Source organism: Lytechinus variegatus, chromosome 8 (assembly GCF_018143015.1).
Source record: "Lytechinus variegatus isolate NC3 chromosome 8, Lvar_3.0, whole genome shotgun sequence".
Classification (NCBI taxonomy): domain Eukaryota; kingdom Metazoa; phylum Echinodermata; class Echinoidea; order Temnopleuroida; family Toxopneustidae; genus Lytechinus; species Lytechinus variegatus.
In genome coordinates, this window is record NC_054747.1 from 26,089,475 (window position 1) to 26,115,423 (window position 25,949).

Consider the following 25,949-nt stretch of genomic DNA (forward strand, 5'->3'; position numbering starts at 1 on the left):
TACTTACGGGGGGGGGCCGTTTTTCCCCCCCCCCCCCGACGAGCCACCACCCACATTTGTGATTGAAAACTATTTGGGGGCTTGTCATTTTTTTTTCGGGTACGAAATCCTTTATTTGTGATTAAAAACCGTTTTTTTTGGCGGACGATTTTGCCCCCCCTGTGGAAAATCCTCGGTACGCCTCTGATTTGATATCCCTATTGAAATCACAATAAAGGAAAGAAATTTTCCAATTCAATAGAAAACATAATAAAATGAAGATAGGCCCAGGTCATGAAACATAACTGTCGATGAAGGGCAGAAGTATGAAACTTAATGTACAATTTTGATGTAACAGGTACATAACATATACATATAACATATTTAAAAACATGAAATGTAAAATGATAATAACAGACAAAGTAGGGGGTAAATATTAGAAACAAAAAGAGAAAACGAATTATTCATACATGCACTAAGTTTACAAATATTAGGTTGGGGCCACTCTCCAAAGCATAAGAAAATATCCTGAATCATTTAATCATCCATTTAAATAAATTATGCATGTATGTTTCAACTGTTTAACAACTACTGAAAAGTTCATAAAGTAAATAGCGTTGTAATGATTTGATGGGAAAAAAGAATACGGACTGCCAATGATACTCCCGGCAGCCACACGGACCTACACGGCAGCTACACGGCAGCTACACGGACCTACACGGCAGCCAAACGGACCTACACGGACCATCCCGGATGGCATTGCCAACCCGGCAGTCCACGGATGACGCCGGATGATTTTTGACAGTCAAAAACTGCCGTGTTGGCCTCCCGGACGTTCAAGGACCAACACGCACCACCCCGGACCTCCAAGGATGCCCAAGGTGCCAACACGGATCTCTCCCCGGACAACCCCGGATCAGATCCGGGATGGTCCGGGCTCTATATGTGACTGGGGCTTTAGTCATTTTATGTAAATCACATCTCAGTGTAAAAGAAATATCGTCACAATGGCCTCGGTGTGTGGGGGAGTGTTCTTCGTGATTAAGGTATACTTTTATTCCCATAACTATTTCAGAGTTCTGTGCAAATCATTTTTCACTAACTTTAGGTGGTGCTTGTAAGTATAAACTTTTTTACACGCACTGTATATATATATATATATATATACATACATATTAAAATCAGTTTGAAGCTTGTTTTTTATCATAATCAAACAATAACTTTGTGTGCAATTCATTTTTAAATTATTTATAAATTCTCAATTCATTTCATCATTTTAGTAACATACCGTTTTTAGTAAATGGTTCAATCCATCTAGAGTACTAGAATTCCACTCACATACAGGACACAGTCATGTCTACGTCACTTTCTCGTCCTCCATTCGATGTTTCATTTTCATATCATTAACTAAGAGGTGCTTAATTTGATGAACATGATAAATAAATTTTCTGATGAGATTCGCACTTATAGAAGGAAATATCAAGTGTTTACATTTCCTGAAGTACACAATGAACACTATAGACCATTTATGGTATCGCTTACAGACGGGTACTTTTGTGTTAGTTTACTGTCTATTGGTTTTTCATAATCAATTAGTAATGACTTGAGGTCTTAAACAGACACACTGGCTTAATATTTACTACAACAAGAGATTGATCATACGATGTTCTTTCGTTTTTGCATTTACACTTGTGGCAAAATATATCTCCATCTCTGCCACCATCGGCATCATCACCATACCATCATCGTCGTCGACATTATATCGTAGTCGTCACCGCTACCAGCACCAAACCTAGAAATTGAGAAGATTAAAGGAAAGTGAATCACTGTCGGTTATATGGTCTGATTGTTGGCTAGCGATTTTTTCCTTTCTTGAATTAAGAATTTACGATATGCTTTTGGTGAACCCACCTTGTGGAATAATGCGCTACCCCATTGCCGTAATATCAGCCTTATGGAATATAGGTGAGTTGGGAAAATGGTGTATAATAAGACATATATTTGAATGTATCACTATGAAAAAAGCCAGAGAGTTGATTGCATTCACTGGAGTTGTGAATAATCATAAGTGACAAGAATAAACATAGGAATCGTTTTTTTTTTGTGTGCGGGTATCAAATACCAGCGGTATAAATATATTGTCATTTCTGTTCCAAGTGGTACTTTTATCATTGATTATTTTTCTTTCAAATTGAAAATCATTTTTTAGTTCCCGACAATGGTCATAATGGTTGTATTTTTTTGTCATTCAAAACTGATGATCAAATCACATCACCGAATTAATTGATTTCATCTCCCTCCGGCCCCCTCTCTATTACATGTGTGTTCCCTACCGCCTCCCACCTTCCCCTCTCTCTCACACACACCCACACTCGCACACAACCGCATGCACAGATCAGTGGACACATCCACACACATCTAGCCATATTACTTATAACTCTACGATATTATTCAAGGGACTCTGTATTTCCAACATAATTTGTCTATGCTTTGTTCCTACTGTGTATGATTATCATGAATGAATCATTATGTCAATTTATTTACTTTTTTTGTTATGGATGGTTGATAATAAAAGAAACATATATATACGCGCCGTATTGGCATCCTCACACACGATTCAATTATCTACCAATCTTGTGTCTTTCCCACATAGGCCTATAACCCACATCAATTACTGACACAACCCACTCCCACAAATATACGCACATCTCCCGACTTCCGGCCACTTAAAATGATGTGCCACCAACTCGCCCCTCCCTCACCCCCCGATATTTTGTTTTACCTCAGAGCTCTCTCCCTCTCTTATATACACCCACACATATTGACACCCAGATTAACCGAAACGCCCCACAGCCGCATTCTTTTCCCTACAATTTGCCATTCATCCTCCTCCTCTCCAAACCTTATGTCTTTCCCAATATCATGCACCAATTTGCCATTCACCCCCCTCTCCAACCTTTTGTCTTTCCGTTATACACTATCACGCATCAATTTGCCATTTCACCTCCCCCCCCCCCCTCTCCAAACCTTATTTCTTTCCCTTATACACTATCACGCACCAATTTGCCATTCACCCCCCCCCCCCTCTCCAAACCTTATGTCTTTCCTAATACACTATCACGCACCAATTTGCCATTCACCCCCCCCCCCTCTCCAAGCCTTTTGTCTTTGCCTTATACACTATCACGCACCAATTTGCCATTCACCCCCCCCCCCTCTCCAAACCTTATGTCTTTCCCTTATACACTATCACGCACCAATTTGCCATTCACCCCCTCTCCGAACCTTATGTCTTTGCCTTATACACTATCACGCACCAATTTGCCATTCACCCCCCCTCCAAACTTTTTTGTCCTTCCCTTATACACTACCACGCACCAATTTACCATTCACCCCCCCCCCCCCTCCAAACCTTTTGTCCTTCCCTTATACACTATCACGCACCAATTTACCATTCACCCTCCCCCCTCCAAACCTTTTGTCCTTCCCTTATACACTATCACGCACCAATTTACCATTCACCCCCTCCAGACCTTTTGTCTTTCCCTTATACACTCTCACACACCAATTTGCCATTCACCCCCCCCCCCCCTCTCCAAGCCTTTTGTTTTTCCCTTATACACTATCACGCACCAATTTGCCATTCACCCCCCCCCCCCCCCCCTCTCCAAACCTTTTGTCTTTCCCTTATACACTCTCACACACCAATTTGCCATTCACCCTCCTCCTCCTCCTCTCCAAACCTTTTTTTCTTTATCTTTAATATACACTCTCACGCATATGCCCATCCTGACATCATGGACCCTACATGCTGACATGTTGACACCACATCGACGTTAGTGAGATTGTCAGATTATAAGATTTATTGACTCTATCGACCCCCTATGGGGTATGAGAGTATTATTTAGAATACATGACTACAAAACATAAGTAACAATACAACAACATAAGTGATAATACAAAAACACAAGTGATAATATATGTACAAAAAATAAGGGATAACATATTTACAAGTCAAGGCGTTAAGGGCGTTTGACTACTCTACCACTACGTGCACACACATTCTCATCTAGATCTACTTTACTTTCTATCAAACTACTGGCTCTCTTCTTTGGTTTTGAAAAATGCAACACAATTATTCTGGCAAATTTTGCTTCTTCTTTTTTTTAATTGGCAAGCATCAGCTGAATTAATTATCTTGGCCATGTGCAATGCATTCGGCCTACTGGCCGTTAGATTACTCGGTAAATACAAAAGTCTCTCTTTGTGAAAAAAAGAAAAGCAAAAAATGTAATAAAATTCATGTGAACATAGAGTACAATGCACTTCATCTGTCAGGCTTGCATCAAACCTTCCATTATTAACAGGCAATCCATTTGTTTGACATCTGAATTTTTTTATAGTAATATAGTTTTTCTTACATAGGATCTGTACATACTTTTCAAACTTCAAAGTTTCCTTAAACATTCTATAATTTGTACAAATTCTGTTTGACCATGTGACTGCCCGCCACTCTTAAACATATAAAAACAATCCAACTTTAGCAGTGTGTGAAACCCATGTAGCACTAAATCAATTCCCCTGTGCTAACCACACATTCCCTAGTCCTGCGTAATCAAAAATATTTGTAATAAATGATAGCCATTGTGATTTTGATGGAGATTGTAAATGAGTGCTTGGATTCTTTTCCCTTAATTAATCTCAACCAGAATCCGATCCTGCGACACTTAATATGGTTCATTATTACCCACGTCCAGTTTCACCATACACCATACAATCAGGAGTACATTTGTTCACAAGTAATTTTTTTCTTAATAATTTTCTATGGAAAACTTCAATTTTGTCTATGCATTCATAACCCCAAACTTCACAACCGTACAGTAAAACAGATGAAACAAGATGATCAAGTAGGCTGACACTGAGTGTCCACAGAGAGTTGGAATTTTTTTTTAGCCTTGACCAACACACAATAAAGAGCTTTCTCGCTTGTATCACTTGTTTATAAATATCCTTTTTGAAACTACCATTATAATTAAATTGAGCTCCAAGGTACACAAAGTCATCTGCAACTTCAAGTGGATCACCACCATAAACATATTCAGGAATTCTCCTTACCTTTCCAATGAACAAAATAACAATTTTAGTTTTGCTAGCATTAAAATGTTAAGTGCCATGTCTGACAATAACTAACCACAGAATCGAGAGCTTTTTGCAACTCCTCTGGAGTTTCCGCTAGAATTATTGTATCATCTGCATAATGTAAGCAAGAAAGATCCAAGGCTATTTTGACATCAGATTTCAAAAAGTAAGAAATCTCACTTTCTATATATTTGAGTCCTCCATATGATTTTCTAATATGTTCTTGGAAATCATTTTAATAGATAAATGGCAAATAAAAGTGGAGACAAGTTTTCTCCCTGACGTACACCTGTGCTACAAGTAAAAACTCTGACATCTCTCCCTTAGATGTTATACATGATGTAGCATAGTCATCAACGTTCTTAATAACAGTAAAAGTCCCATCTTCAACACTTTGTACCATAAAGATGATCTATCAATTAAATCAAATGCTTTCTTATAATCAATGAATGCACAGTATAAACTTTTTTTTGCAGATAAATATCAATTATATTCTTTAAAACAAAAATAATTATCAGTTGTAGAATAATAAGAACGAAAGCCGGCCTGTTCTTCACCTAGCATATTTGCAGCTTCGAAAAACTGTGATATTCGATAATTCAAAATGGAAGTAAAAAGCTTTCCTAGACAACTCATGTAAAGTGTTATTCCTCTATAATTATGAGGATTAGCGTCTAAACCCTTATTCTTGAAAATAGGAATGATAATCCCTATGCACCATTCAGTTGGAACGATACCACTGTCCAGTACCACATTAAAGAACTTTACCAACACATGAAGCATCTCTCCAGGACAACTCCTAAGAAACTCATTTCTTATGAGGTCTTTTCCACATGCTTTTGAATTTCTAAGTTTCCTAATCATCAATTCTACTTCTTTGAAAGTGACTTGAGCATCTTCAGAACCGTCTGTCCCAGGAAATTCTGAAATATCCTCTCCCAGGCTTGAGGACTGTTCATCTTGGCTATTAATACCTGTACCTAAACGACCAAAATGATTCACAAAATCCCCTAATGAATCATTTCCTATTTTCTTTCCTTTCTGATCACTATTACTGTTGAATAAATGCCAATAATCTTTCGGGTTGGATGCCTGTAATGAACGGAAAAAATTATTAAAATCCTTTTAGTATGACCTCGTTTAATGCATCAGTAAATTCTTATATTGCTGTCCTACAGATCCATAATGATTCAACAAACAAGTAGCTTCTGAGCCGCCAAGAAATTTAAGACATCTCTTTAATCGATCTTTAGCATTCAAATATTCCTGAAGAGCAGCTCTGCACTCTGCATCAAACCAAGCTTGTTGTTTTTGTTTTTGAAAGACTCATCCATGTTTACGAATTCCAACATCTTGTGCAACGTTGGTAGTACTCACCCCCCCCAAAAAAAAAAGAACACCACACCTACACCAATTTCCCACCCATCGTCTCGCCTATTCGGAATTTCCCCTCCCATTCCTCTCAATATTTTTTTTTATTTCTCTCTATCTCTTCTCAGTTTTCGCTTCTGGCCTGAATACGGATGACACCGCGGAAAAATTGGGAGCTTGCTTTCCGGATTGGAGCATAAGCACTGATCATGAAGATTGGTCACTATCCGAGATTGAGACAGTCTGTGTGAGCAAAGGATCAAATGTCAAAGTTCATGGAACATTAGTCCCGGTCTCCGAGGTGTTGCTTACAACGTGGACAACCTGCAAAAACCATTCGACCTTCATAAGTATGATATAATTCACCCCCACGCCCCCCGGAATTAATTAAGACAAGAGTCACGGCAGTGGGACCCTTTCAATTGATAGATAGAGATTAAAAATTATATTCCCCCTGGAACAGTTTTTGTTTAAAATTAGGGTCACATCCTGTTAGGAGATTGGAATATTTTTTAAAGAACGTTGTCATATTTTTTTTCAAGTTTCAGTGATCTTGAAATTGACATAATCAAATACAGCTTGTAATTAATTGTTCACTCTTGTAAAAAACAGATACCTAATTTAAAATGACATCGACCACTTTAGGGATAAAGATGCTGGCACCACTCACAAGTTATTTGACAACCAAAGGATTTTTTTAGCAATTTTATGTCAATTTACCGAAACTGAAAAAAAAAGCAAAGTGCTATTCGTTGTTACATATTTACCAAAATGTGATACATATTTATGTTTTATCCATTTCATGTGCCTTGCGTAATTAAAATAATCTTAAAGCTAAACATAACATTTGTATGATTAATACTTTGGTTTGTTTTTCTATGACATAGTTGTACGCCCACTCATTGCACAGTTTCGGAGAAAATGAAAAGTGTTCAGAACAATATAAATTTGGAAGAATGTATGATCCAAGCGTTTTCACTTTTCTCCAACGTCATTGTTTTGGATTCATCGAATTCTATTTATGTTTCTTCATTGCCAAAGAAAAACTTAGGAAGACACGATACATGCAGAAAATTGTCCGAGGTCTTTTCTAGGTCGTTTTACTTTTCCTTGAAAAATAAAGTCCTCCATCAAATCGTTAGTGATAATCTTTTTTTTATAAACCTATTGTAAGGGTAAACTTCCCCTCTGATAATTGTTCTAATTCTTAACGATGTCACACATTTTATATAATGCAACGTCTATGGCAGTTCAAAAATACTGTATACAGTGTATAAAAAAAGGCCCTGCTCATATCCTTTTTCTTCTCCCTTCCCTAAACTCTAGCTGTACAGACACAGGGCAAGCTGGTCGCAGTGTACATGTACCTCGTGTGTTTCCTTGCTGTGTTACTCTTTGCTCTCACCGTTGCCATGGTGATTCTGTTATTGAAGATAAAGGGGCGTGGCGACGGTCGAGTAAGCAAAGCAAAAGGTAAAGTATTTCAAGTTGTTATCTCTTGCCCCCTTCTTGAATTGGAAAGTAACGATGACGTCAGGCAGTATGGTATTTAAAATTGAGGGGTTACATTATTTGTATTATTTTTTAAAGGCCAACACAACTTGCTGAAGCACTTTCTTGCCAAAAGTTTTCTGACAGACACAAAAAGTTATGAAAATTCTTTTACAGAGGAGGAAGGGGGAGGGTCTGCACCCCTGTCCCCCGCGCCCTTATGTACAATAGTGGTGTCAGGTTGAAGTGGCTCTTAGGTGAGGGTCTCATCGCGTACATTATGCAATTAAAAAGCAATAATAAGCCTATGATTGTTGTGTGTATTGTTGATGAAGGTTTGTCGGTGTCTAGGTAGTTTTGTGTTAGTGAGCAATAAATGGAAATTAAAAACCCATCTAGAGGGGGGAACAGAAACCGACATATAAGTTGGGGTCGGGGTAGTCGTAAAGGAACCGTAGTACCTATGAGCTTAAATCCTGCTAAAGTCTTTGTTCTTGCTTTTAGAACACCCTACAATAACATATGTCTTCGAGGCAGATGAAACAGACATGACAGAGGGCAATCAAGAAAGCGCAAATTTAGAAAACGATTCGGTAAGAATTTACATGCTACTGCTGATAACTGATATGACAGAGTTTTTACTCTGCTATGTATGACAGACTCAAGAAAAAAGGATGTTAACTGCCCTTTATGAAAAAACAAAACAAATACGACCAATTTAGTCTTTGTTGGAAATTGGCGAATCAAAACAGTAGTTTCATCCTGGACTTTGGACAAACAACATATTGACAATTTTACGTCAGCTCCGAAACTTCGGACGAGAATGCTGTTCCGGTAATTCGATTAACCAATTTTCGACAAAGACCATGCTGTTCAGTGTCATTTTATGGGCATTTTCAATACAATGACTGTGTTCTTGAATCCGTCGTGCATCGCGGGGTGAAAAATGTCGATTGAATGTCCTTTTCATCAAGCGGATTATTCTAAAATGAACAACATAAACAAATTTGTTATTATCCAGTACAAGAAGTTTTCAGAACGAATTTTACAATGATGCATTAGTTGTTACCCTTATGACACGAGCTGTCCTGTACTTGAAGATCCTTCTACAGATGCTTATTTGCCACAGCCACATAAACAGAACTTACCCAGGCCGATAAAAGCATTACCTTCTTTGGAATATATAGCATAACATAGATTAGTTTTAGTTTATCCTGCTGGTGTGTTAGTATTGCATTTACTAACACCTTGGTATAATTAACCATCTTGACTGCAGGAGGTGGTGAAAAGAAGACGACCAGAACCTACGCCCAATCAAAGTTCTTCATTTCGTATAAACACGATCAGAGCAAAGACTGACACACTGGGTAGAATGAACGCCACGCAGATGATGGACAACCCTATCTGTGTCCCGCCTGAGAAATCTTACAGGGCAAACTACGTGTCTTCAAATAAGCTGAAGCGTCAGGGATGTGTTGTGGGAGAGGAGGGAATTTATGAGAATATCAAAAGGCCTGGCAAATGCTTGAAACCTTTTTCTGCTGAAATGAATTATGTGGGTATTGATAAATAAATGTAGTCATGTCGTGCACAAGTCAAAGAGAGGGGTGCTGGGGTGGATGATGTAAACTCACACAAGGTTCCGTTGCCCATGCCCTATCATAGTCCATAAAAGCCACATTAAGTGACATTACCTGACGAAAGCTGATTTATTTCATATCACATTTAAGATCTACATTTTCTAAGCCCACGCAGTTGGTCTTGTTTGAATATAACATGAAATAATTTGTATATATTACAACCATATTAAAACTAATTGGTGATTGACTGACATTGTGATTTCAAACACAAAATGTTTACTGTGGCCCTCTAATACCGAATTTTATAGCTTTAACACCACTGTCATTACGTACAGACACAATGACCCATATTTTGAAGGACATGATCTTACCCTGTGTTAAATCATCATCATGTTTTATGATAATGATTTATTCTTAGTTGGTTGTGAATGATTTGAGTGTCAAATGAGTTGACAAATTGAATTCGTACTGTTAGAGACATCTGTCACAATGGTCTATCCATAATTGAAGGGTTTTTATACTAGAATTTGAATTAAATTCTCTTTCAGAATACGGGCCATTTAAAACATGATCTTATGAAATAAATGCGCATTTTATCAAAGCATCATTAACTATGTGTAAAATCATAGATTCATTTATAACATCATCTGTTTTAAAACATAGTTGGGCATTGAATTTGAATCCCTTAATGAATGCTATTATTATATATTTAATTAAACGAAACCTTGATCAAGATCTTGCATCATAATAAATAGTTTAGGCCTGATGTTATTTATTCAGCTATGTTTATGTCAGTAACCCATGCTTACTTGATTGCTTAGCGGTGAGCGTCAGCGTCCACCTCATGAACAGCGGGTAATTGAATGGTTCGATTGCCAACCAGGTCATATACAATGAGCCCTTTCGCCTAAGACCTTTTAGCTAGGAGCCAGCTTTGAAATGGGTCTTTTCAGATTGGATATTGAAAAGGGAAAGATTCAAGTGCCGAGATACTTATAACTTCCTGGATGACGAATTTATTCATTCAATTTAGAAGAAAAGAAAATGAAAGACAAGTATCCACAACGCTTGGGTTGATGAGAGGCAGAACCGGTCAGTTTTCGTAATGATTAAAGCGGTAGATAAACAGAGGCGTACATAAATATGCTGACATAACTTCATAAAAATTACTATAATTTCTATGACAATCTTCATTCAAACTGGACAAATTATTTATTATGCATGGGGAAAGATTAAAGTGCTAAGATACTTAAGACTTCTGGATGACGAATTCATTCAGTTAATCAAGAGAAAATGAAAATGAAAGGCAAGTGTTAGTGTTCACAACGTTTTGATAGAGGAGAGGCAGAACCAGTCAATTTTCGTAATGATTAAAGAGGTACAAGTGGTATGAAGTATCCGATTAGATATAGGCCATTTAGCATTTCACTTTGATTTTTGATTACATTTTGGATTCATTATGCATTATATTATGTTGAACGTAGTAATAAGACCAAACAACAACTAAATGTACATAAAAGGGGTATATAAACATGATAAATTAAGTTGGTAACACTTATGTGGTTATAAGCTGTTCAGAAATAATGGTATCGACGTAGGGTATACGGAGTGTTCTCTAGTGTAAATTTACTTTGTCCTTTTCGTAATCACGACTTCGATTTCTTAAAGTTGTAAATATTATGTATGCATATAGATTGATTTATCTATATATATATATGCCTGTATATGATTTTCACAACCTATTTTTCACCAAACATTCTTTCTTCCACTCTTTTTCACAACCTTTATCACATTATGTTACATTCACACAAAAAAACCGACTCCAAACCTCCCGATGGAATGTCACTGGTTATAACGTGATAGAAATCTATAGGGCCTGAAACACAAAGCTTGGCAATCATCGTAGTACATGTTTTTATGATTGACTACATTGACCACAATATAAAAAACAGTGGCGAATCCAGGGGGAGGGGGCAGTGGGTGCACACCCCCCAATATTTGAGCGCCGCTCAAAAAAATAAAAGAAAATTAAAAGAAAGAAACGCGCCTCTAAAAGAATAATAATAAAGGAAAAAAGAGAAAAGATGCCGCTTATAAAATTACACACTTTTATAATATTAGCAACAGTAAAGGAAAGGCTATTCCCCAGCAAAGCACAATCTTCCTTATCTTTTCTTTTCTTTTAACTACCCTTTTCCCAACAACTTCGCCGATTGAAAATAATCGGCAGTTCGCTGCCTGAATATAACTGGCGCCAATCAAGAATAATCAGTGCCACCTTAATCTAAATTGGCGCCGGACAAGAACAATCAGCGCCATTTGGCTATAAATCGGCGCCAGTCAAGAAAAATCGGCACTGCCAGAGCCTTGACCGACGCCGATCGAGGATAATCAGCGCCACTTAAATCTAAATCGGAACCGGACAAGAATAATCGGCGCCATATGGTTATAAATCGGCGCTGCCAGAGTCTTAACCGGCGCCAATGAAGAATAATCAGCTCCACCTATATCAAAATCGGCGCCGGTAAAGAAAAATCGGCGCTGCCTGAGTTCTTAACCGGCGCCGATCAAGGATAATCAGTGCCACCTATATCTCGATCGGGCCGGTTAAGAATTGAAAAACAAAGATAACGATACCTGTAAAACTGGAGAAGTATTTCCTCTGTCTTGCTCTGTCTTGAAGGATCTCTTTCAGAATTCAGGTCATAAGCATTATATCCAGTTTCATCAAAGTAATTATATAAAAAATATTATTATTCATCATTACAAATTGCATTAGATTTAGTAAAAAAACATCACATTAAATATATATATTAATATAAATACCAAATTCTGTACATAGGCCTATACATCATATACATGAAAATTGAATGATAATATATAAACCCGGATTGGTGATGTATTCCAAATGATTCATGATGTAGTATCATTGTATATATGTATATATAGTAAACAAAGCATTGGCCTCATCGCAAATAGTTAGTACCCGAGATTTTGAAATCGTACATAACATGCATAATTGTGTTACTTTTGGCTTGTTCCTTTCTTTAATAAGTTTTTCAATCTCTCTCTATATGTGTTTTAGAAAGATTATATATTAAAATTGATGTATATTTCTGTTATAATGAGATATGTTTAAGTTGACTTTAGGAAATGGTCATTCGCAGCAAGGGGGGGGGATTCCCGATCAACTGCTGTGAAAACACATTTTTTCCTTCACATTTCATGAAAACTATGAAAAATGTGCAAATGTGAAATGTGCACCAAATACTTTTATTACAATTAAAAACAATAATCGCCCTATTGGACACCTTGGTCCGTTTACTCTATCGTTTTTATTTTTTTGAAAAATATGTTCGAGTCTTGCCCCCCCCCCCCTGTAAATATTATCTGCGTGTGGTCATGCAAAATGGCGCCGGTGAAGTGCAAAAATGTGTGCGCCGCTCGGCAGTACGCCCCCCCCCCCCCCTTTCGCCAAAAGCTGGATCCGCCTATGAACCAGTTGTGAAAATCAAGAGTACGATCAATTAATCAAATAACCTTTGTGTTACGGACCCTGGAGTGGGCTCCTCCGGTGTGAAGATCAAGAGTACGATCAATCAATCAATAACCTTTGTGTTACGGACCCTGGAGTGGGCTCCTCCGGTGTGACTGACCATCACAATGTCAGCCTCACTATTCGAGATCTGTCAAAATCGCGAAATTCTCGAGAACCCTCACAATCTCAATTCAGATATCTTTGTGTAAAAAGTTGTTTTGCACGTTGAATGTGGTTGTGTCTTGTCACTCTTATTGCCTTTAAATTGTAAAATAGGATGATCAATACAAATCATAAGTACTTATTACACAACCATTAAGAATTGAATAACACATAGGTCTCTCGCACTTTATTTTAGTCTAGAAAGATGGCACCACCTTTTATTACTGTGGTGTTAATGTTGTAATTTTATAATTCATACTTTTTATTACATTTACTATGCTTTATTGTTTACCTTTAATTTAATTCCTAAAGCACTTAGAAACTGTATTGAAATGATTTTAAAGCTCCACGTTATCATTATTATCATTACTAGGGCTTAAATGCATGACCATGTGCTTTCGAAACAAGAATACGTCATGAATTCCTTAAATTAAAAATAGGATAATTGTTCGAATCCGGCATTGCCGAGGGCCGTATAATTATGGACCTTCTTGTCTTCCATAGTTCAAATATTGCATAATCCCATTCTTCAAACATCATTGTTGTGTGGGTTATGCTAAAAAAAAAGGCCAAAAGCACATGTATCGGATGATAACCATCGAAATACCATTTATAGCAGTCTTAATACTTAAACAGGCCTGAAAGCATAGACTATTGAGACTCATTGACATATTGCCATGTTCTGAAACATTAAAAAAAGTAATAGTGGTTTTGATCAGCACAGGGTAGAGGGATGGGGGTTCAGGCAAAAGAAGTATTGATCTGGTGTTCCAGTATTTTTACAAATAAGATAGTTATGACTATTCATAAAGAGCTTTAACGTCGATTAGTAGTTGCATTCAATTGTAAATGAATGTCGGGTTCCTCATGTTCCTGAATGAATATGTTTTGAAGAAAAAAGAATTGTTTCCATATTTCCGGGTTTATAGTCTTCCTGAAATATGATATGTCATTACACATTTATGTTCTGCATATACATAAACACATGAGAATATTTACAGCAATTGTGGAATGGGTTTACCATTCTGTTAAAAAATAAATGTGTTTCAAAATATATATGTTCAGATACACACACACAGCGTTGTTGTGTATTGTTGCTATTGTATAGGCTACCCTGCATGACGCTAAATTGATGAGAAATAAATAAAGGAATAGTGACAATGAATTATGAACTCTGTTTACTGGGTCATTTCTTCGCCTTGTAACTATTAGAAGTAAATTTGAATTTACACAATTTTGTAGGCCCCCTTATTGATGTGAGTTGGTAAAATGTACGGGCAGTAAGATAAATAATACAATACACTTCAAACGGAAAGAAAAATTGAACTTCACTTCAAATCTTTCACTTTCTCTCAGCAGAAAATCCCTTAAAATTATGCAAAAGGGGATGGACCTTAACATCAAAATCGGAGACCTTTCCCTCTTAAAACAATGTGAATCTAAAGGATTTTCAGGGACCTTTTCGTCGTCACTTTCAAAAGTGGACGCGCATGGATGTGGATTTGTGTGCAGATCTGTATCTGAGGTACGCCCCCTCCCTCTGCCCCTTGATCCGCGCCCCACTTAAAAAAACAAAACAGTATTAATCTTCTTTTGCATTGATTGTATATATAGTCCTCAAGTGCTCAAGGTTTTGTGCATGAAACCACTTAGAACACAATTAAATACTATCATAACCATTTCAAGAGAAGTGATACCTACATGTAAAGTGCTCATCACTGGCGTGTAGATAGGGGCTTGAGGGGGGGGGGGGCACTTGAATATCCTCTCTCCTTTTAATTGCATTTGTAAATTTTATGTCTAGCACCCTCTCTTGGTAACTGTGCTATATTTCTTTAAAAAGAGCACTTTTCACACATTACAAATAATGATTGAACATCAGAAAAATGCATATGAATATTTTATCCTGAAGTTTCTTGCCTACTCAGTGGTTTTTGCAATGAACAAAATATTAGCAGATGCCAATCAGGTTCAACAAATTCAATTCAATTTAATTCACCAATTCAATACTTGAGGAGTATAGTTTTCTTTCAGAAAATTGAAGAAAATCAAAGATGCTGATGTATACATTTTTTTTAATCGGACTCCCACAATCAATTTGCCACTGATGCCTCACCCCCTAAAAATACACAGACAGAAGTACAGTAATTAATATACATGTGTAACGGATTTGGGTTTTTACATACGACGTTAATACAAAATCAAATTCATCAATTTTCTGCCCACTCGCCTCGCTGACAGCTAGTATTTTCCAAAACTGTGCCCCGTATCTAAAAGCCAAAGCTCAGCTCCTTCGTCCACTTTCTAAGTCATTTCGCTCATGTTGCCAATCCTAAGAGGGTCAGTTTCAAGTCGGTCCACTTATTTCCCAATTACCAATCCCAGTCTCTCCTACTGGACCTCCGAGTTACTATCGGCCTATTTTTTTTCAATTCAAATAACTCTTTCTTCCATTTTCACAAAACATCATTTTTTCAATGTAATCCATAAAAAACCATATATAAAAAAGAGTGCAGAATAATATACAAAAAAAATATTTTATTTACACGCTTTATTTACATTCCTTTATCGCCTTCCAAAATCCCATCCGTATTATTAGGGGAAAGATAGTTCCTGTCCTATCTATGGCCGATAAATATTCTCCTCCCTTGGCGTTCAATGATTTATAAATACTTCCAAAATTAATGTCATGGCTTAAGAGCGAACAAAGTTTCGATCGCATTAAATTGTTTTCTTTCAAATAGGATTGCAACATATGTCATTACTTTGACATGCAGTATACACAGCAGTGTCCTATACCGGAATATTTTTATTACTTCCTTGAATCAATTTTAAGTTGATTTTCAAGCAATCATCTTTGAACATTCACCTCAAGAAATGACTTCTAGAAGGATCATATTTCGTCTTCTCCCAGTCATCTATTTCATTTCTATTCTCTGCCCTAGAGGTAAGTTGAATACAATATTGACATATTAACCGTCTTTTTAATATTACAGGCTCGACTGGACCCAACGTGAAAATGACTTACCATTTAACATTCCTAAACTTTTTAAAGTATGAAACCCCACAGGAATGCATGGTTTGTGAATTTTCATCGCTTGTCAGCTGAGTATTTTGCTTGAGAATAGCTGAAATTATTAAGCTTAACAATATATTTCACCGGCCCCATGTTCATGACGTCATTCTGTGTCAGAAACGTCGTGATTCAAAACTTTTTTTTTTCAAGATTACGGTTGACCAAGATGACGCATTTCATTTTCTTCAGGTATATACAATGAATGGAACGTACGAGAAGGCATCTTCAAACGGATGGGCTTTGAGAGCAATTCTAAAACATTATTATTGTAATATCGCGAATTATCGTAATGGCAATCAATTCCACAGTGAAAATCCAGCAAAAATCAAGATCATTTCCGAGTTTTGGGAAGAGTTAGCGAGGGCCATGGGAAGCGGGGGGGGGGGGGGTGAGGACCCGCCTAACAAAAATGCCTGGAGTTACTTCGTGTGTAGGCAAGCACCTCTGGAAGTAAGGGTATTCTATTAAAAGGTAGAAAATTTATGAAAATAACCCCTATTATTTTTCAGTTTTTTACTTGTCAATTTTTTCTTGGCACCCATATTAAAAAAAAAATCGTTCCAAGGGCCGTAGAAAGAGCGATCTTGAGTAAGAGGACAAAGTAACATGATAATCTAGGACATAACTATGGATACAGTGAATAAATGCAGTAAAGACTTGAATAAGAGATGGGGCCCCAAAAGATTCATACCCCCATAATAAATTTATTAAAAAAAATAAATTGATAAATACATAAAATTCAACCTCTACTAAGTCTGAGATTACAAATTAAATACAGCGAAATTTTAACAATTGACATGACTGTATTGTTCGAATTTCCCAATATTCGTAATTTCTTTTTAGGTTGCTATGGACAAATAAACGTTTCCATGGTCGCAGATGTTGATACTATCCCTGCAGTTGGAGGAAATATAAACCTTATATGCACCTACTCACCCAAGGCCCCCGATCGTAGAGTATCATGGAAAAATGAAAGCAACTCTGAGCTGGCATCACTGGACTGCGAGAATGGGATATGCCAGAGTACTGTCCCCAACCCTAAGAAATTCAACGTTACATTAGACGAAGATGGTGCTGTGATTCTGGCTATACGAAATTTGATTGAACATGACAGCGGAAACTACAAATGTCTGGTGACAAGTGATGATAGAACTGGATTATCTTCTACCCAAGTGGTAGTTCTAGAGCAAGGTAGGGGAAAGGACTCTTTTCTTTTATTGATATTCATTGATAGTCTTGCCAGCATGATTGACATGCTCTGTATTAGTAGGCCTATTATTGTTAGGATCCAGTCATTTACTGACTATTAGGGAGAAATTGACACGGAGAAAGAAGTTTATCAAATAACTCATCTTTGATCAAGGCAACATACGTCCCAGACAACAAAGCTAATTGAGAGTAAAGATCCAGTCCTTGAGTCCAATGTTAATCCAGGGGTGTGGGTGCAGGATTCATCTTTTAGGGGGACGGGCAGGCGATGATCCAAAAACAATACTTGGCCAGATCCTTCTCTTCCAATGGGCATTATTGCATAAGATATGTTGACCACCCAGACCTTGGGGTCCAGCCAATTCCCCACCCCGCAACGTGTTCATCCAATCGATCCATGAATTCTGACATCGGAGAGCCATTTTTATCCAATCAATTACATAGAACCCGGGGCGTTTGCTATGGATAGGCTATATTCTTCTGTTTCATTCCGTAAATATCATGATAACATTCAAATAATTACCCCGCAGTGCCGCCAAACAAGGTGTTTGTCACTGGAGACCTGGTGAGAACTTTGGCAGCGGATGAGACCATGGATGTGACCTGCATAGCTGAAGGCGCCAGACCCCCTGCTACACTTCAGTGGATCATCCCGGAGTCCGTACAAGTTTCTTTTATTACGAGACTGACCAATGTGATAAGAGGAAACTCGTACATCTCTTTGCGGAAGGTGACCCTGAGTCCGTCTAGGGATGCCCATGGAGTGAGACTCGTTTGCAAAGTATCACATCCACAACTTCATGAACCTATTGAGACTTCAGTTCTTCTAAAAGTTCAAGGTAAGTTTTTATTGATTAATGTAAATAATCATGTTCACTGCCGACCGCGAAGCCTTTCTCAGCAATAGCGTCTGACAGGTTGTCAAATTTTTCGGATAAAACATCAGAAAAGCCCTTTCATTAAACGCTCCACGGAGGCATCTTTGCTTGTAAACCAACAGTGTCACCCTTGTTGGCAATAACCAGGGTATCATAACACGAATCATCCAGAAATTAAAATCTAGCCCTCCTGATTTCATGAAATCGATTGAATGGTATTGGTGATATTTTGTTTCCTCAGAAATGCATAAGTAATATCTAGGCAGATTACTTTCCGATTAGGCGATTCTGTACCCCGGAATCTCTTGAACACCCTCTGCACCCAAATATGCCAGTTAACTGTTTGTATTTTGCACTGGGATATGTACAAGAAAACCGGGGAAAACATCCGTTTGCTTGTGGACAACCTTCAATGTCATTCAAATATGTTGTAGATTTATTCCCAAAAGCCATTATTAATATTCCAAGTGACTAAGATCCTTAATTCAGAGACAATGCTCACATGTTCTACAAGGGAAAGAATATTTATTGCAAGCTTGGATGTAAGGAACATATTATTATGACCAGTACAATATTAATTTCAATCGTCTATAGCCCCTCCAACTTCCATGGCGATCTCCATACCATCAATGCCCACAAAAAACGATGGATCTGGCGTTCAGAAAATCATCATCTTCAAAGGCACCCTTACCAACATCACATGCACCAGCAATGGGTCTCGTCCAGCTGCCAATATTTCATGGACCCTGAACGCCAACGAAATCAGCAAAGGCGTCACATCCCAAAATACGTCTAACCCGGTAGATGATAGCTTATATGATACGACAAGTGTAATGCAAATTCAGCCTGCAAGGCGCCACCATAATCAGGTTCTACGCTGTCTGGCTAGGGCTGGAAAGACCCAGATTGAAACAGAAGCGAGGTTGCTTGTTTATGGTATGTAATCATGGTAATAGAGGCATCTTAATGTGCTTTGGTAATATTCCACAGGATAAACCTTGTAAAAAAGATCTGACGACCAGGGTAAAGATAATTACATCTAAAGCGCGTAGAATCACAAAGTATCAAGTGTAATGTAACTATAAAATTCAAATATATTGTCATATTGGAAAAGGGATTTAGCGATGCTCGAGGCAGCTTGAGCTAAAGCCGGGGTAATAATAATAATAATAACAACGCTCCTCGGAATAGAATATTTCTAGATAGATGGCGCTATATAAATGCCTATTATTTTTATCATTATTATTATTATTATAGCAGAAATGTTATATTTAAGAAGATAATTTATCAGGGTCTTTATTGGCCAATGTGGTAGGAGTATTATGTCTACGGAATGCAGCTATTTGAATGCCATTAATATAATACTTTTAAATAAGGAGGGACATTTTAATATTTACAGGGTAATTTTTAAATATTTCTAGGGTACCTGGTGGAATAATTCACCGTAGAACTTCTGGTTTGTTGCAAAAAATATGATAAATAATCTACCATACACTTCAGAAAATATGCCCAATTTAACAATTTTTCGGTGTTTTCTTTTTATTGAATAATCCTGCTACAGAGACCTCCGACTCTCCCGAGATATATCTCCCTAATAAACTTATTGAAGGCAATGTCACTAGTGTGACCTGTTCAACAGGCAATGGATATCCACTACCTTTGATCCGCTGGTATATAGGATCCAGGAACATCACCAACCAATCTTGGCCAAATCAAATACCTAGTGACCATGGAAGAGCTGACGTCATGAGTACGCTAGAGTTTACACCAATGAGATCGGACAATGGAAGGAACCTGACATGTGAAATTATACAAGTGATGACATTTACTGTTCCACCTAGACTGTATCAGAAAGCTCAAAAGACTCTTGACATTCTTTGTAAGTATGGAATTAATTATTTTGCGAAAGATACATGTGACTCGGTGCAATCTAAGATTCATCGTTGTAATGTCTTTTGATCAGGTCATCATGATGATTGAAATTTATCAAGAATAGCTTCTTGCAAAAAATTACATGGCTGGATACTTTGTTCAATGTATTGGTATCCTTGTGGTTTAAACATATTTTCTCTGACGCTACAGATTTCTTTCGACCCATTCGTCCTTGTCATCATCCTGCTCTTTTCGGTACTTCTAGTCTTGTAATTAGCAATGCTGTTGTTCATTATCTTGCTATTTACCTTTTCCCCTTTCCCTTCTTCATGCACTAAAAGCATTTTTGGCGTGTTATTCTCAGTCCTTCCTCCCTTCGTATCTTCTCCCTTCTTCTACCACCCCTCTCCAATTCAGATCCACCTGTCATTCATGAACTTACTTTTCGGCAATTGGTGAACGATGTTACTTTCACTTGCCGATCGGATGCTAGCCCGCCTGCCTCCCAATTCACCTGGTTTCGTAACGGGACAAGTTTGGACGCCAGCAATGGGCACCAACAGCAACGTACTGACCATCATGAGGGGAATACAACATCCTCAAGCAAGCTAACCATTCAACATGTTACTACGTCTGATCAAGGCAAATATATGTGCGAAGCGTCAACTAATCTTGGTCGTGGCAGCTCGGCTATCAACTACACATTTGCTTGTAAATATAACACCACATTTTTACCTAAATATAATAAGCTATAATTAAAACATACTTCATTAAAAAAATATTAACTATCAAAGCGTCTAAAACTGGACATGTTGAAGGTCAGTCTAATAAATTGTTGTCATTGACCTCTCCAAAACTTGCTCGATAAGTTCAATTGAATAAGACTGAATTGAAATTATCTTCGATTTGAAACCTCAACATTCGACAGTGGTTGGTCACCGGTTTGAAACTTTCGTTGGTTTTGGTTTGAAACTTTCGAATTTCAAAATCCAGAGTGCAACTCGTCCTTTAATTGATTGAATCCCTGTAATCTAAAGTTAACTGGGTGTGTTTAATGGCTTTATTCAACTTTTTGTCCATTTACAGACACAATTTGTTCACATTCCTTTTTGGAGAATCCAATTTTAATCATGAGACATAATGCAGAATTTCCACTTAATTCATATTTCATTTTAGTTACTCCACAGGCACCATCTGACCTAATAGTACATCAAAAGCAGACGACATCTTCAACCATCACTGTCGCCTGGCAACCAGGGTTCTATGGCGGTTTCCAACAAACCCACACCCTTCAGTACTGTACATACGAAAATGAAGATCCGGGTCAGAAAGTGTGCTACCACAAAGCAGACATAAATAGTACAAATTATACTATAAGGAATCTAAAGCCATACACCCGTTACGAAATCATTTTGTGGTCTACTAACAAAGCGGGAAATAGCAGTCAAAGGAAGATCGTTGCTTCTACAGCACGTAAGATTATTCATTTTTTTTCTTTTTCATTAACCATTCATTTATTTATTTAGTTATTTCTCAAAATAAAAAGCAATACAATATACATGAGTCAACCAATAAACGCTTAATAACTGAATCAATAATTTACTGAACAGGTATATAAATTTGAATGTATGAAATTTAAAAGAAGCATGTGAAAGACAAAGAGGCTACTAGAAGCTTAAAAGAAGGTAAACGTTCACATCATAATCTCCCAGAAATCATTCCTCAGACTAGTAAAAATTTCATATAATTCATTAAGGATATGCTTAAAGGAATTTTTACACGAGCTAGGTGCTTTTTCCCTATTAGATTTGGAATACAGTCCTTTAGAATATAACATATGCTAATATTTATTGTATGGTAAAAATATGAATATCGTAGATTTTTTTAAATATAAAACCTTGCCTTTTATTCTTTAATACGTTCTTCTTTCTGTTTCATCGGTTCATATCTCCATTCCATGCTTTGATCCTCATGACAGCATTAACACCAAGACAATATGGTAAGTATAGATTTTAGTCAATGGACAATGGGTATACATTTTTATTCCTCGTTTTTGGCTTTTTAGAACGCAAATTTTATTAACCTCCCCAAAGTGAAATTATATTCAACCCCCCCCAACAAAAAAAGAAAACAAATAAGTTAGTATATCATAGAAACCCCATTAAATGTATTACAATGCTCATTAAGTATACGTGTTATTAATTTTCTGTCATAATTATGGCAAAGATTAAACAGTGTAATTAGGCGAGCTCACAATAGTCTCACAACTCATTGTTTATTTATGACAATTCTTACACAACCTGTTATAGATAACTGTGTACAGTCGTACGATTCCCTGATCACGTTGTGTTCTATTTATTTCTTAAATTACTATAGGAGTATATATCACTCGTAAAACATCGGAGGGGATTTTGACCATTTCGAATACAGACCAACCCATAGAAGATTTTTGCTTTGTCATCCTGCGGAATATGTCCGAATGCTCCACTCTGAATGATACAAAGTGCATTGACCCTGGTACTAAGGTCAACATAGATCCGGATGATAACGTAACGGTGGTGACCTTAGGCAGGGGCTTGTGCAGTGCACCTTCTTATCCTATCATAGGTTAGTGCTCCATGTATTTTCTTGCACCGTTAGCATATTTTCGTGAAATTGTACTGATTATCCGTCGTAATAATTCCCCTTTTCTTACATAATGCTAGCATGATAGGGTTTGCAAGAAACGATATTCCTTGTATTTGTGTCTGTAAATCAATGTCCACCCATTCACACGAACCAAGGAAAATCTAGTATTAACAAAAAATAAATAAATTAATGTGGGCTTTTTAATAATCAATATTCAGGCGTAGCATCGGGTTATTCTATAGGAGGAGAAGATGACAAATGAACAAGGATGTGACCTCGCTTTTTCCCACTTAATATTATGAATGTCAAAACCAGAATTCACGGTATACCCGTTATTTTTGTGAAAGTATATGTATCAAGGAAATCCTATAATGCAAATCGCCTTTGAAAAGATATACATTGCGTTCGCGACCTTTTCCCTATATTATTATCAGATGATACGATAAAGAATCTGTAATTTCACTCGTTTACTTAAACCACTTTCAATAGAACTTCCTTCAGATTTCCCTTTTTTGTCATTGGTGATGATTGTCTATAAATATTTTGCCCTAACCCTTTCTTTTGACATTTGACCGACATTCTTTCTCATAATAACAGGCGAAACACATCAAAAATAATACGGAAAAACTAAAAGTTATCCACTTCCTTTTAACCAATGGTCATTACTTTCTCTTTAAGTGTGATGCAGTTAGTAGCGTAAAAACAGAAGACTTCCTCGAGACTTTCAGCACCCGTTTCCTTATTCTTAGCAGGCTTTTACTTTAATCTTGAACTTAAATTTTGCTGTTAAATAAAGCTTTCATGTATGACACATTGTAATCAAAGGGTCGTGTTTTCGAATCCACCGCGGCCTCGCGTCCTTTGGCATGGTGTTATTTCACACTTCGCCACTCTCGACCCAGGTGATAATGGCTACACGGTCATGTCGGTGGGATGTAAAACTAACTAGACCTTGTCCAATGCCATGTGCGCCTCATTGGCAAGTTGCAGGAGTGGTCCCTAGGGAGTGGATGATGTGCATACATTTTGTGCAGGAATGACCGATTGAATGTGATGACCGGGTAAATGAAAAATCGGTAAGCGCTTGGATTCTTACGAGGTATGTACATGAATGTTAAGCAATAGAAAATAACCTCAATTATTGTCATTATTACCATTAATCATCTTCTTCCTTTCTGACGTCCTTAATGCAGAGACGGCAGAATCTAAACTTTCATATTTCTTGGGCATCATCTGGTGTGTGGTCGCAGCTTCTATTGTCATCCTGCTACTCTCATTTGGGCTGTTGTTCTCTGTAAGACGTTGTTTCTTTATCAAGAAGGCCGGTGAGTTTTGGGGGACATGTTACGAAGAGCATGTTTTTGGTGTTTATGCAAATTAATTGTCCTTTGTATCTAGATAATTTTTGTTTTAGTAGCATTCCGCAATTTTCTTTTATTTCTTTTCATTTTGTTTGTTTATTTTGACCCTGAAAAAAGTTTTAATATGTCGGTGGAATTTTCATCTAAACCGCCCTTAAATTAAATTTTGATCTCTTATTCTTGCCTATTATACTCCACGCTCTCTTTTATACGTTCTCATGTTACCTCTCCCTTTCTCTATTTTCCCTCTCTTGAGTGCTGCACATGGTGACGTTAGGCATATTGTAATGATTACAAGATTTCGAAGAACAAAATCATGAACAAATAACTTTATTCAGGTAATGCTTACATCATAATTTTTAAATACAGCTTTAATAAGGAAGTACAGTTTTCAAACAGCTCAGATCATTAGAGTGACATTGTACTTTATTATCAAATGGAAAGATTTGCCAGGACAACATGCAAATACAAAATTAATTGAGAAATAAATAATAAATGAAAATAAATGCATATGACTAATACTATGTAGGACCTGTATTGCGTGATGAACAATAATATTTCCTTTACACAGATATTCCAAGAACAGAAATAGTTAGTCGACCAAGAGATTCACAGACATTGGTAAGACATATTGAAATGTTAAATTTTATTGTAAACCTACCGAAACAACTTTTCTACTCACGACTCACGACATGCACTAGCCTCGGAATAGGAATGAATGTGCCTCATTCCCATTTTTGTTTCAATTAAATCGTATAAAACGAAGAATGACCTTCTCATTGTGTTTTGTAGGATGACCAACTTACCCCTCAACTACCTTTGAAACTGTTCCGCGACAACTTCTACTACTACTACTACTACTACTACTACTACTACTACAATTACTTCTACTACTACTACTACTACTACTTCTTCTTCTACTACTGACTCTTCGTCGTTAGATAATTTATACTAGCATACTTAAAGACTTCATATTTTCGCAATAATAATGATATTATTATTAATCATTTACCCTAGGTAGCCACTTCACCTTAGGAAACTGCTCTACCAGCTGGCCCTGCATAACATATTCATGTTTTTCTATCGTTTTATTTCCAATCATCGTTCACCTTCTTTTTCCAATTGTACCCTCTTCCTCTATCGTAAATACAGTATGATGCTATTTATACTTAATTTCGTAAGAGACATTTATACATAGATGAAATCTTTCTTGAATATCACAATACATTTATGCAAAAGTTAAGTAATAACAATCATTTAAATCCCTTTTTCATATATTGTTTTCGATTAAAAACAATTAACAGGTGGATGGGAATCAAGTGTCTAGCAACATCAGTCAACCAGAACATGATTTATCTGTCCGAGCTTTACCTGCGATTCCCAAACCGCGAATAACTCACACATACATTACCACAGTTCAACCTGAAGGGGACAAAGAAGACCAAAGTGTCGAAAATGTGGCAGAAGGAGATGAGGAAGAGTTTAAGCCCGCAACTCCCGACATAGCATCCGCCTCCCAGAAGAGGAACGAAGATGGGTTAGTTTACATCGATCTCTCACATGACCGTACCGACCACCCATTACCAACTCAAGGTAGATTTAAAGTTGGTATAACCTACGCTTCTCTCGACCGTGAAGCAATGACCGCCCTCAAGATAAACGGAA

General features: G+C 37.2%; 2 protein-coding genes and 1 long non-coding RNA gene across 3 annotated transcripts; all 3 read left to right on the forward strand.

The window, feature by feature from the left end:
* The first annotated feature begins 1,589 nt into the window (after positions 1–1,589).
* LOC121420774 lies at positions 1,590–11,274 on the forward strand. Its single transcript, XM_041615412.1, has 5 exons — positions 1,590–1,944; positions 6,618–6,839; positions 7,816–7,962; positions 8,485–8,573; positions 9,257–11,274. The coding sequence occupies exons 1-5, from the start codon at positions 1,872–1,874 to the stop codon at positions 9,551–9,553; spliced, it is 828 nt and encodes a 275-aa protein (XP_041471346.1). The 5' UTR covers positions 1,590–1,871; the 3' UTR covers positions 9,554–11,274.
* A 4,863-nt stretch (positions 11,275–16,137) lies between these two features.
* On the forward strand, positions 16,138–22,907 carry LOC121419579 (nephrin-like). The gene is made up of 8 exons (XM_041614034.1): positions 16,138–16,207; positions 17,180–17,527; positions 18,076–18,384; positions 19,018–19,359; positions 19,985–20,302; positions 20,713–21,006; positions 21,472–21,768; positions 22,672–22,907. Exons 1-8 carry the CDS (start codon positions 16,138–16,140, stop codon positions 22,905–22,907), a joined length of 2,214 nt encoding a protein of 737 aa, XP_041469968.1.
* Positions 22,908–24,166: 1,259 nt separating this feature from the next.
* LOC121420732 lies at positions 24,167–25,670 on the forward strand. Its single transcript, XR_005970814.1, has 3 exons — positions 24,167–24,248; positions 24,856–24,905; positions 25,589–25,670. It is a non-coding gene; the product is annotated as an uncharacterized LOC121420732 (long non-coding RNA).
* Positions 25,671–25,949: the final 279 nt, after the last annotated feature.

Coding starts and splice junctions, on each gene's coding strand:
- LOC121420774 (XM_041615412.1), top strand. CDS start 1,872: ATGCTTTTGGTGAACCCACCTTGTGGAATAATGCGCTACCCCATTGCC. Junction 1,945..6,617: donor ATCAGCCTTATGGAATATAG/GTGAGTTGGGAA, acceptor ATCTCTTCTCAG/TTTTCGCTTCTGGCCTGAAT. Junction 6,840..7,815: donor AAACCATTCGACCTTCATAA/GTATGATATAAT, acceptor CCTAAACTCTAG/CTGTACAGACACAGGGCAAG.
- LOC121419579 (XM_041614034.1), top strand. CDS start 16,138: ATGACTTCTAGAAGGATCATATTTCGTCTTCTCCCAGTCATCTATTTC. Junction 16,208..17,179: donor TTCTATTCTCTGCCCTAGAG/GTAAGTTGAATA, acceptor ATTTCTTTTTAG/GTTGCTATGGACAAATAAAC. Junction 17,528..18,075: donor AGTGGTAGTTCTAGAGCAAG/GTAGGGGAAAGG, acceptor ATTACCCCGCAG/TGCCGCCAAACAAGGTGTTT.